At 33.1% G+C, this 12,815-nt stretch overlaps 1 protein-coding gene across 3 annotated transcripts in view; it reads left to right on the plus strand.

The window, feature by feature from the left end:
• Positions 1–12,815, plus strand: part of LOC118193521 (phosphatidylinositol-3,5-bisphosphate 3-phosphatase MTMR14-like) — a 79,257-nt gene that overhangs the window by 28,094 nt on the left and 38,348 nt on the right. For 2 of the 3 annotated variants that reach the window (XM_085826708.1, XM_085826710.1), the window contains exon 7: positions 11,424–11,486. The exons of the other annotated variant lie outside the window; for it this stretch is intronic. In XM_085826708.1, coding sequence (XP_085682834.1) covers positions 11,424–11,486 — 63 coding nt within the window. The remainder of the gene's footprint in view (positions 1–11,423; positions 11,487–12,815) is intronic. 3 annotated transcript variants of the gene reach the window in all.

Raw genomic sequence — 12,815 nt, forward strand, 5'->3', positions numbered from 1 at the left:
CTATTATTTTCATTTTTTCTGGAGCTAAGGGGTAATCGTTATGGGCATTATGAAGTTCTTTGGGGTATTCGAGGTCTACTTCCAAGATGTATCCATCCAAACTGTCTTCTGATAAAGTCAAAATCTTTTCTATGACATTCTTATGAGGTTCAACCCACTCAAAACTTCCATAGGGTAAGGGTTGACTCATAGCCCACCCGTAGAGATTGTTTGCATCAAGGTATAAGATATATTTACTTTCTTTAGTTGAATCAAAATTTTTCAGATATTTATTATTTGCTACAGACTTACGCTGGGTAATCATGGACACACCTCCACGAATGCCCTGCTCTATAAATAAATGCATATTAACATCCGTTAATAATTCCAAAGCTTGATCAGTCATTTTTAAGCAGGCTTGCCAAGCGAATCCAGGTGCAGTCATCAAATGCGCACAATATAAACTATAATAAGTTTTACAAAGCTGTCTAAAATTTTCAAACACATCTGCTAATTGTAAAACATCACTTTTTACGTATAAATCATGATATTCACCTAAATTTTGAATATTAAAAGCTTGCCAAACAGTTTGAGCATGAATGTAATCATCCGAAGATATACTTTCACCAGTTAAAGTACTTCGAAAGTTCTCTATGGATGGTAACTGAGTATCTTTAAATTTATCAAAAGAGTTGATGTATTCATATGGATATATTCCCTTCCGTAATAATAATTTTATGTTTTGATCATTGGGAAAATTTTCTTTTAAAATCCTAAATTTTTCTTCAGGCAAGTTAGATACCAGTTTTTCCAAAGACGCGTTCATAAACTGTAAACTATCAATAAAAATTAAAGATATTCTTAGATTATTCCATTTTCTTTTAATACTGAAAGAAATATATTTTTCCATATTATTAGGTATAACATGAAACTCCCTGTTTTGAATTTTGCCGATGCCTTGCATGATTAAATGTGCATCATAGTGTTTTAAATTGTGAAATACGACAGGAATTTTCTTTTGAAGTTTAAATTTCAAATTGCACTTATTGTGCAGAGCTCCTCTATACTTTTCCGTAAGATGATCGTGATCTTTTACACGATCATTGTTCAAATTTTTTTTGCATAAGTAGCAATGAGTTGCATTTTTAAAATTTTGTTCATCTTGAGATGTCATGGAAAGAGGTATAATACTATATAATTTTTCCGCTATTTCCTCTTCACGTAAAATATTTTGTATAAAATGGTCTACTGCATTTGGACCTCTGTATACTGTTACAGGTTTAACGCTTTTCCCATCAGGTCCTACAATTATGTAAGCATATCCGCAAGCTTTATGATGTATTTTTTCTGTAAAAGACGCAGTAGCTACATCAGGTGTACAAGTGTCTGTTTTCAATTAAAGCTTCAAAATCAGCATAAATAATGTACGGAATAGACTCTTCATATTGATAATTGGTATATTCTAATATTTTTTCTTCTTCTGATGGTATTTTAATTCTCTGTATGTTTTGATGTTGACAGTATTTTGCATGTTCTTCTAACAGGTTTTCACGGGTGAATGTATGCAAGCATCTCATACAATAGAACATGCTTGGGTGGTGTTTTGTGAGGTTACCTAATAACCGGGACATATTTCTTATTAAGCAATAATGTTGAGTAGTGTCATCACTGATTAAAAGTAAATTAATACAATCAGTTTCTTTTCTGTTTGAAATGTAGAAGGGAAAGACTTCTTTTTCTTCATATCCAAATACATTTATTCTAAGATTATTTAGTTTTTCAATAGATGATATTTTTGTAATAGGAACAGGGCATTCAATATTTCCTAATTTTATTTCATGTTCATAGGGTTTATAATGATTTACTCGTTCTGGTTTATTTTCTCTAGACAGATCATATTTGTGTGCAAGTAGGCACCACACTAAACATTTTTGATCATCATTTTGAATGTTTAAAATGGCTTTTTTCATGGCAAGTTCTTTGGGAAGAGGTATATAACTACTAGCGGCTAAGGGATGATATCGTGCTGTGCAGAGTTCTAATTTTTCAATTTTATCTAATGTCCATCCAGAGCCATTTTGTAAAAATTCTTCAAATGATTTTTTTATCTTGTTATAGGCCTCATTCAATTGTTCTTCCACATTCTCTATTGTTAAACTTGTGAGGCAGGTAGATCTAAAATGTGGTTTAATAACCTCTTCGTCCCCATCATGTCCTATTCTAGAGAACTGTGCTGTTACTATAATGTACCATTTTAAAGCCTTTTTCTCATTGATTTCTTCCTCGAGTTTCGACATAATATTTAATTTGATATTATTTAAAAATATTTCTATATCTTAATTAATTTCTTTGGTGGCGATAATTGTAAAAGAACTGAAGACGTTTAAGGCCGACGCTGCATGCTTCATACGCTTGTTTAATGGATGGGGATTATTACTTTTCCTTTTAATACTTTGAACAGTACCATGTTGAGTACGGTCATGTTTCATTAGATCATGTTTTCTGCTAAACACGTCGTTGCATTTTTCACATGAAAAGGTATTTTTTTAACATGAATATTTTGTATGTGTCTTCGTAAACTGAGCCTGACATTCTTCACAGTGAAAGATTTTTCCCTCATGTGTTTTCGAATGACGAACTAAATGACTTTTATTGTTAAAACTTTTACCACATATGTCGCAAACCTGTGAAAGATAGAAAAGCGGCTTTCAATATGCATGCTTTCTTCATTATAAAATTACTCATTTTTAATCATCCCTCACTAAAAAAAATTAATTACATAATTCAATTTAGAAATCATTTAGTATTAACTCTTTACGTTTAAAGAATTTTAGTTTAGTTTAAAAATCTCTCTCACTACTTTTGTTTCCTAATAATCACACATTATACAACGACTGACTGGAAATAGAACCATTGAATAAATAACTATATCTGCAAGTCACTATTAAAAAGAAAAAAAGTTACCTCTCTTGTACTTGGTTGAGGTTCCATTCTTTCAGAAGTTAGAGAGTTGAAGTCCTCCTCCTGAATTCCAAAGTCGATAAACTAAGAAAAAAAAGAGAAACTGTGTTAATAAAAATATTTTTTTAGAATATTCAAAAATGATTCATGTTTAACAGTATTTGATACTTCATTCATTATCTTATAACAAATATACTTTTAAAATAGATTCAAAATAAAAGCATCTTCTCTCATAAAAATAGTTCATTCATGCATTAAAAATATCATGCAACGATATACAAACTCGACTGATTTCCTTCAGACTCTTACAAATGCTTAAAAAAATTTTTTTGAGCTCTAAACTATATAAAAAGCAGGCTATTAAAAGCTCTTTGAATTCAAATCATACTTGAAGCAAACATATAAATCATGCATTAAAAATAGATTGATTATAATTCATTTTAAAAAGTTCATCTAGTCTGAAAAAAAATGACTAAAATAATATATAACAGTTCTAATACTTACATTGGAAGAAACAGATTGGTGATCTTGTTCGAAAGCCATCGCAAAAAAATATTAAGCTCTGTGAATCAAATCAGGAAGACTTGCTCTTTTCAAGGTTGAGAAGAGAACTGACTTTTTCCATTTCTGAAACACCTTTTATAGGGATTAAAGAATGCTCTCGAAACATTTCAGATTTGTATAATCTGAACCAGGACAACATTATGATAACCCTTTCTTTTGAATACGATTTCAACTTCCATTAACCCTTATCATAACGAAGTCTACAACGTGAAGTCTACTTATCAAGGATCTTCCTTCACTTCTGTATGTATTGTCAAACTTGGAATAGCAACAACAACCTTAAGATAATACATTCTTTCACATATGATTATCAGAGTTTTAGAAATTTTCCATTACTCTATCATAAGTGGATGATGCTTTTAAGATTACCCTTATGCATATATGTATAAGTAATGTCAAACTTAAGAATAACAACTCTTTCAAATAAGTTTTCAGTGATTATCAGAGTTTTCCATTAACCTATCTTACCATGATAACGCAATAATATAATGACGCCTTATAGACTGTCCTTCCCAAACAAGACAAGACAAGAATGTATTACGATAAGTGTTGATGAATTATATTGGTGAAGATATATTTTTATGTATTAATTTTAAAAATATAAGATTCTTTAAGGCAGAAAAAAATTTTTCATTTATTTTGTAATAGGTTTTTTGAATCGAAATGTTATGAAGATTATAAAAATGCATTAATATAAGTACAGCTATTCTATTTAAATTTCTGTGTTTGGTTGATGTTATGACTATTTTTTTTTCCTTATGTTTTTAATAGAAATATATTGAAATTTTAGTTTTAATTTTAAAGCAAACGTGTATATCAAATGTTAGTAAATGGATATTGCTGTTAATTTGATATTAACTAATGAAAGAAAATTCCAAGTATATTTTATGTATAATACAGAAATTTATTCTTTGAAAATAAATGTATTGAAAGGTAAAAGTTTCTTTGTGAAATGAATGTTTTTCATAACATTTAAAAACGATGTAAAACAAATATTGATTGTAGAGAAGAGTCTGTATGTAAAAATAATTTTATTCATTCAATAAGGTTCCCATTTTCGTGAAGAACGTATGTTTTACAGATTTAACATGCAATATTTTTTCATATTAACATCATGATTCTGTAAATTTTCATTTTTGATATAGTCCATTGGCATGTTGATTTCAGTCAAGGCTTTTAAAAATTCGTTTTTAGCAGGAATATTAATCTTTTTCTTTTTGGTTGTAAAAAGGATATTGAATAATAAGTGAATATTTGAATGCTTAATTTTTTCCTTATGATGTACCTCGCCTTTATCATTCCACTTAAGAACATCAGGATGTCGCTTTAAAATAGCTAATGCATTTTGTGCTTTTCTTCTCATTCGTAAAGGTACACTGTCTAAGATAACAGTAGAATAATCAGTTAGTCATCTGTTTGTCGCCGTCTGTCACAGAAGAGGGGGCTTCTTCTTCCTCTTTCACTTTCTTCATCTCAGCTGAATCGTCTAAAGAATTTTGTGAGTCGTCTTTAAGAGGTTTAAAGGGTGAATTGTATTCCTTTAAGTTCAATTTCTTTTGTAAAAGTTCATAATAACGCACTAATTTCTCACGATCGTCAACTGAACTGTTTAAAATATGCATCATGGCTTTATCCAATTCACTTAACTGTTTATCAGAAATGGTATGCTTTGTCATCATCTCGTCTGGAACTAACACATATTTCTTAGCGAACTCCATTGGTTAGTCCTGTAAGAACACTGAAAGCAGCAGGAATCAAAACGTTTAGAAAACCTCCTTTTTGTAAAATTAATTTTCGTTTCTTCACAAGAGAAATCTTATGATTTCCTAATTTTCGTAAAGTTGTTTTATGCTTACAGAGAGACTTCTTTTGTTGCTCTGACAATGGAACGTTTCCTTTGAGTATGTTTAAACTACATTCGCATATAGCTTTTATGCAATTGATATTAATTTTCTTTAATAGCTGTTTCCGTAACTTTAACGGACAAATGTTTAACAGCTGTAACTGTCTTAGCTGTTTCGTGACCAGCGTCATTTTATAAAATGATGATGCATTTTATAAAGCTGTTGTTTTTATTATTTTTTAATAATGTTTCATTTGATAAACATACTGTACTTGTTTAGGTAAAATTTGGGTGCGTAAACGTAATTCTTCCGGAGTTTCACTGCGCAGATCAATGAATAAATAAGAAAAAGGTTTCTTGGTTGCATCTTCATATACTTCTTGAAAAACTTTAAATGACGCGGAAAGAGCTGTTTTCCTAAATGTACGATTTGACTGACATCTCTTCTGTTTTTACACAAAATCAAATAGTGTGCATTTAAAGTCACTTCACGTATTTCTTTTCCCTTGTGAAAAAAGTTTTGTGTGATAAAAATAACGCTTAAATTTAAATGATGACTTCCTTTTGTAAATAAGTTAGTCAGACGTTTATCATTCCCACATTCGCTCATCAAATCGTCTATGATGAATAATGTGTTGGAACCTAAATATTCTTGATATTTAATTAGTAAACCTTCGACAAAACATTCGGTATATCATTATACAGAGGTTGGTAAATTCCATAACACCATACTACTTTATCGGGAATCGTTGAAAACATTTCCTCTTTATACTTTAACAGTTCTCGTACAAAATAGGTTTTCCCACATCCAGTGGGTCCCGAAATCACCATTGTGAAAGGATGTTGTAGCTTTGGAAATTCCATATTAAATGAGACAAGACACATAATGTATAAAGTTTAAATGTATTTATTGATAGAAAAAAGATCTTACATGAAATTTCTTGATTACAAAATTATATACTTTAATATCATTAGATATATGTTGAGGTATGAAAGATAATATATCATTGAGAGATTGTCCACGACATTTACAATAAATAGTATATGCAATATTGACCACATACTGCTGTTACATTAGTTTGGAGAGTCAACGAATTAAAGTCCATCTGTGGAAATCGTTCTGCATACTTGGCTATCGGTACAGGAAAATAGGATGGATCATGTCCATAGGAATCGAAAAATTCTAAATGCTGTGGAGATGAAATGTAAAAGGCTAACCAGTGACTACCGGATTCAGATGCTTTCAGTCAAGGCTTTTAAAAATTCGTTTTTAGCAGGAATATTAATCTTTTTCTTTTTGGTTGTAAAAAGGATATTGAATAAGTCTATAATATTTGAATGCTTAATTTTTTCCTTATGATGTACCTCGCCTTTATCATTCCACTTAAGAATATCAGGATGTCGCTTTAAAATAGCTAATGCATTTTGTGCTTTTCTTCTCATTCGTAAAGGTACACTGTCTAAGATAACAGTAGAATAATCGATCTACATTAGCTATAAAGCAACTTGGATATTTCTTGATCTCGATAGGGAGTCGATCACTTGCAAAAACTCCCAGAAATACTTTTCGTGTCTTTGCATTCTGAGAGAGTGCTCTGCTTATTTCAAGGCTGTCCATTGCTTAATTAGCAAAATCGCATAGTACATGGCGAGATTTTGTTATTTCAATCACGTTTTGAAATTCTGCATAGACTAGCACCGAGAGAGTCACAGAGAGAGCTTTAGCAAATTTAATTTCTACTCGCAAATTGCCTTGATGCTGTAAGTTAAAATGAGATCCATCACACATATCTGGAGTTAAATCGAAAGCATATAACACATGTCCTTTCACAAATTCTTCTCGAGATAAATAGATGCCTTTGTCGCGATTAAATCCAGAAAATAAACTGTGGTAAGCACGCACATAATGATTAGATTCGAAATCAAGGTCCATTGGTTTACATGGAACGGGTTGTCCATCTACATAAATCGATATAAAGTTGACATGATGATGGGCAAACAGAAAAGGATTCATTGAATATTGTCCATTCATTGCAGCATTTTCTACACAAGTAATAATGACTCGCTTGGGCATCAATCCTAAAAATACATTATCTTGCATAAAAGACCAACTTAGAAACTGAATATGTTTTGCATAATACTCGATCTATAGGGTATTTAGCAGAACTTTTTTCCAACGCTTTTACATGTCCGAGAGAGACTCCAGGGTTTACTTTTACTTTTCTGATAAACAAAGAAGCATGATCCAAGATCACTTTATAATCGGCATCTTTCTCAGTAGAAACTAGACAGAAAGCAGATTTACTACGCACCATTTTAATTTTCACATCAACGAAATTTAACGAGAGTCGATTTTGTTGAAAAATGTCACAATGTAATTGTCCTATCAAATCCACACTTTGACTGTTTTTTATAAGTTCACCGCGAGCTTTTAGTCCAGCATCCGCATCTTGAGCTAAGACATCTATTTTATTAGGTGAAGTGTCTTGGAAAAATCCTTCGCAGGTGAGTAAACTTTTCTTTGCATTTTCCCCATAATTTAATAATGTTTCGATGAAGGCTCTATAAGGATAGGTATTTGTCGCAGATGAAATTTTTCTTTCATTTAAACTTACATCTACTTGCGAAAAGAGAGAATGTAAAAATAAATTTACAGGGGCAACCGGTTCTTTGTCTGTTAAACTGGATCCGTCTGCCTTAACTACTTTAATTTTCACGTGTATATAAGAAGCAGCTAGATCAATATAGTCTTCACTACTGCCAGAAATATTAAATTCGATAGGTCCTCCATCTCGTATATTTGCGAGAGGGTGATATTCCACAAACTGTCCTTTTTCTATAGCTGTTTGCGTAGGAGGAATGGTAAATAAATCTAATTCAGATTTGACGCAAACGGGAGAGTCTCGATGAATATACGAAGTCATACTTTTTTTTAAGAGAAAATATCCTGTGCTTTCACCTTCTTTGATCGGTGAGAAATGGTACGCTTTTTCCTACGTTTCTGCTTTTTATTAACTCGTCCAGAACCAATCATGTTCTTCACTTTAGTAGCAGCTTTATCAGTTAATATATTTCCGGCTTCTTTCAGTCGACGCTTAGCAGCCTCTTTTACATCTTGTCCTTGTGATACATCATTTAACAAATAAAGTCCACTATGCCATACTTGTTTTCCAATTGCTTTGGCTCCTGATTTAATAAGAGGTACGGCAGCGCGAAAGAAGGATCTGAATAGACCCCCTAATCCGTATCCTCTCTGATAAAGATTACCTTGATAATAATTCAATCCATGTCCTGTTTGTTGTACATAATAATCTTCAAAAGATTTTTGACAACACTGATAAGGTACATACATTATGACAAGTATTTTTGACGGAAATGAAGTTTCACGTGTGACCTTCCTCGTTCAAATGGCGTAAATGCTCCCATTTGCGTTCTTATATCGATTTCCAAAGTGTCTATCATTTTCCGATTCACAGGTAAATAATGAGGTCTATCAAATAGTGCACTCACCACTTCTCCATCGCTACCAGTTACTCTTAAAATTCGAAGAAGAGGAGCTAAAACATCTCCTACGATTTGAGGTTCTACAATATCCGTATATATCATTAATACACGATAATGTGCACAGGGGTCGGCTGCAAAAGGACTTTCTACAACAGTTTCGGAACTATCATCTGCACAAATGTTAGGTTTTGAACCGTAGGTTCAAAACCTAACATTTGTGCTAACCCATCATGTAAAATCACTTAAAATCAGTAAATCAGCGTTATTTTTCACTTTGATTTTCACTCGTTTTGTTACTGTGTTATAATTAAATATTATTTTGTTTTGATGTTCTTTAATATAAATAGCTTTTAAAATATCAGGTACTGTTTCATAACATCCTGGAGGTAATCTACGACCTAACATTTCACCATTTTTCTCTAAAACAAATCCAATTAAGTTATTGTCTGCATTCACATTGTGCCATGTGTGCGGATATAGCAATTCAACCAAACCAACTTCCCACATACCTTTTAATTCAATGGGAACAGGTAAACGTGTTATAAAATGTGAAATTTTATTTTCGGGGAAATAATTCATAGAGCTATCGCTCGGAAGTGTTACGTAAAAACTCATTTTCATGATTCGGATACAATATTTTCTCGCACTTTATATCGAGAGTAAATTAGAAGCTGGAATCCATTGATGGAATTTGTCGGGATAACCACGATATTTTACAAAGTATTCTGTCTGATTTTTATGTATACGTTTCTTTAAAATTTTTTCAATGCGATATTCCTCTTTCAGTCTCGCTTTCTGCAACTCTTATGCATAAAACGTTCCTTTTACTGAGTCTCCAAGTAAATCTTTAATTCTATACACAGCTGGATGTCTTTTAACACACTCTGTCACCACAAATAGTTCTTCCGTCCAATTGGTTTCATAGCCTTTTTCGAAAGTAAGCTTTAGTTTGGAAACACGTACCACATCTCCTACAGCGAATATACATTTAGTAACGTTAGAAGGATGATCTTTATACAAGGTAAACCATACATCACTCTCATTTTCTGAATTGACTTCTATGGGAACTCGCTTTATACTTGAATGAAAAGTAGCATTATAACTTTCTATTAATTTGTCCAAGACATCTACATATTTATATGTATTTCGAGTCGTAAAATATTTCCACATTTTTGTTTTCAAAGTGCGATTAAACCTTTCCACCACGGATGCTTTAGTAGTATTGAATGTACTGAAAAGTTTAACTTGATTTCTTTTTAAAAATTTTATAAACACTTTATTTTTAAATTCGGTGCCCTGATCCGTTTGAAGGAATTTTGGTTTACGTTGACTCATTATTTTTTGAAACGCTTTCACAATATCTTCTCCTCTTTTGTTTCAGAGGAATAGCCCATGCATATTTGGATAATATGTCAATACAGGTTAATATATATCGATAACCATCATTATGATCCCGTAAATGTGAAACATCCACTAAATCAGCTTGCCATTGTTGATCTATAGAATACACGATTACTCTATTCGTTGGAAATTTTCGGCGAATTGGCTTGTGAAGCGTGTACGCATCTATTCTCTCTAACCATGTTTGAATCTCTTTCCTGGAAACTTTACCTCCTGCAGCACGATGTAAAGCTTCAACACCACCAAAACTTGCAACATGAGCCGGATCCTGATACGATAAATTCATATTCATAACCTATTGAATAATTCTTCATATGGATAATGATAAGTTCCCACTGTCGTTAAGACGTAGCGTAAAATCAATAGGAATTTTATGAAATTCTGTAAAAATATAGATGGATGATAAAATAACACATAAAAGTGTATAAACACACCGCAACGGTGGCTTTTCCTGGAGCAGGCATAATTGCAATTGATGAGCTGATTCAAATTCCATTTTCTTATATAGGCTTTTTTACCTAAATCTGAATGTATCCCGTCAGCTTAGTGGTTAAAATCTTCAAACTACTCAGCTGGTGAGATATTTTGTTTCAGGGATCGATCCTATATTTTGAATAATAGGACATTTAAAAAAAAAGAAACTTCTAAAATAAATTACTTTCTTTTTTTCGTCCCTAGAGGACGTCATGAGCAATTCCTAAATAGATTATTTTCTTTTTTCATCCCTAGAGGGCGCCATGAGCATATATCTAAAAAAAATCCCCGTTGCCAATTTAAAAAAACTAACTTTAAATGAAAAGCAGGAGGTCTACAACTCAACCAGCAATCTACCAACACCTCAACTCCACTCGTGACCACGCCTCCTAGTGTGATGACGTTGCCTTTGGCCCCGCCCTCTGTGTGACGTCATTGACCACACCCCCTGACCCACTGACCCACCTGCCGCAGAACGCCCATTATCATGCTACTAAGGGATATAGTTCCAAAGTGCCGTAGCGAACATAAAATGGACGCTTCAAATCGACATAGCGCCGCTCTAGTGTAGAGGTTTAATAGTTCTGTTTTTATCTGAAGTTTCTCTACTGTTACGAACTCGTAAGTAACTGTTTTAAGTACTTACGCTAGATTACTAATCTACTAACCTTGTATTGACTTGCTGTTTTCTCTTCAGGAGCGTCGGAACTCAGGCCGCGCAGGTAGCATCAAATATTGCTGAATCCACGAGCACGCTCTTGTAAGTAACTTCTTCTGTACCTTTATATAAAGCATACTGAGAAAGATCTTGATACTATTTTTGGATGAATAGTTACTCCATGTTACAAAATTCAATTGGTTTTGCTGGACAAATTACGTGAACTAAAATATTAGAACTTAAGCCTTTCATTCCTATTGCTGGTGTTTCGACCTTCGTATGTGGATCTTGCTTTATGGTTAGTAAAGTTTGTCTTGCTATTTAGCTTGTAGGGTTCCTCGCCCTTTGTCCAAGATGAACTTCGAGGAACATATTCAATTATGTAGTGATTTATCACAGAGTTCAAGCAACTAAGACGTAGACTCAACAAGGATTAAAATACCCTTGCTTCACTCAAATATAAATAACATTTGGTCCGTTCTTGGGCTTGCAGCAAAGCCTCTACTCGAGCTTGAACTCGGAATAACAAGTAAGAAACTAAAGTCGACTTAGCCGAAGCTAAAGGCAAGTATCTAACGTAATTGGCCCTTAAACTAGCCGGCGAATACCAATAGGCACATATATTGCTTCCGAGCGTAACATCTTCAAGAATAATTTAGCCGAAAGGCAAACACGCGCCACTAAGGACTCTATCGAAGTTGGTTAAACCTTCCTTAAATAATATTCATTTGCATTCAACGTCAATCTAAAAACCGATTCTGGTAGGGAGCTGCAAGTGGAACAGGAATTGATAGGAAAGTGTTTCAAAATGTTACAAAATTAAAATACTCTACAAGCTTGCTACTCTTGCTCATCTGGCGACTTGTTCGTATTTGCTTTTCACTTGTTTTCTGAATACTTTCTTATGCTATTTGTGAAACGGTTTGGCAGTAGGAACTTGGCGATATGGTTGCGTTTTATGGGTTCGTGCATTTGCAGTAATTGATAAGACTTCATGAAGAACCAGAACCCAATTTATTCGTCCATAAACAATTTTACACAGGACAGTTTGAGAGGCGCCTTGACGCCCGTCTAGAACTACGACAAACACGCTGAAACACTTAGCAGGACGGTCTTCAGGCTATAACTAAGAAGGCGGCTTCATGGCAATGCACTAAAGTACAGCTCCCATCGCTCTTAAGGTAATCTCTAAATTCAAGATACTTTCTTCTTGTACAGGAAAGGATATATATAGCTTTATCTTATCTTTGAGAATATTAGAGTGCGTTAAAAGTGCGTTCTAGAATTTTTCGCTCAGTCTCGCATATCGCCATTTGCTGCCACTTTCTGGCCCGCCGTTTAGCTATCTCATCACATTTCGCAACAGTTTTAAGACTGTTTTACCACATACAAACAATATGTCGCAGACCCTGCGCGCCTCTCAAAAAAAAA

Source organism: Stegodyphus dumicola, chromosome 11 (assembly GCF_044657685.1).
Source record: "Stegodyphus dumicola isolate Sdum_Otavi_A_Nest chromosome 11, ASM4465768v1".
In the NCBI taxonomy this organism is placed as follows: domain Eukaryota; kingdom Metazoa; phylum Arthropoda; class Arachnida; order Araneae; family Eresidae; genus Stegodyphus; species Stegodyphus dumicola.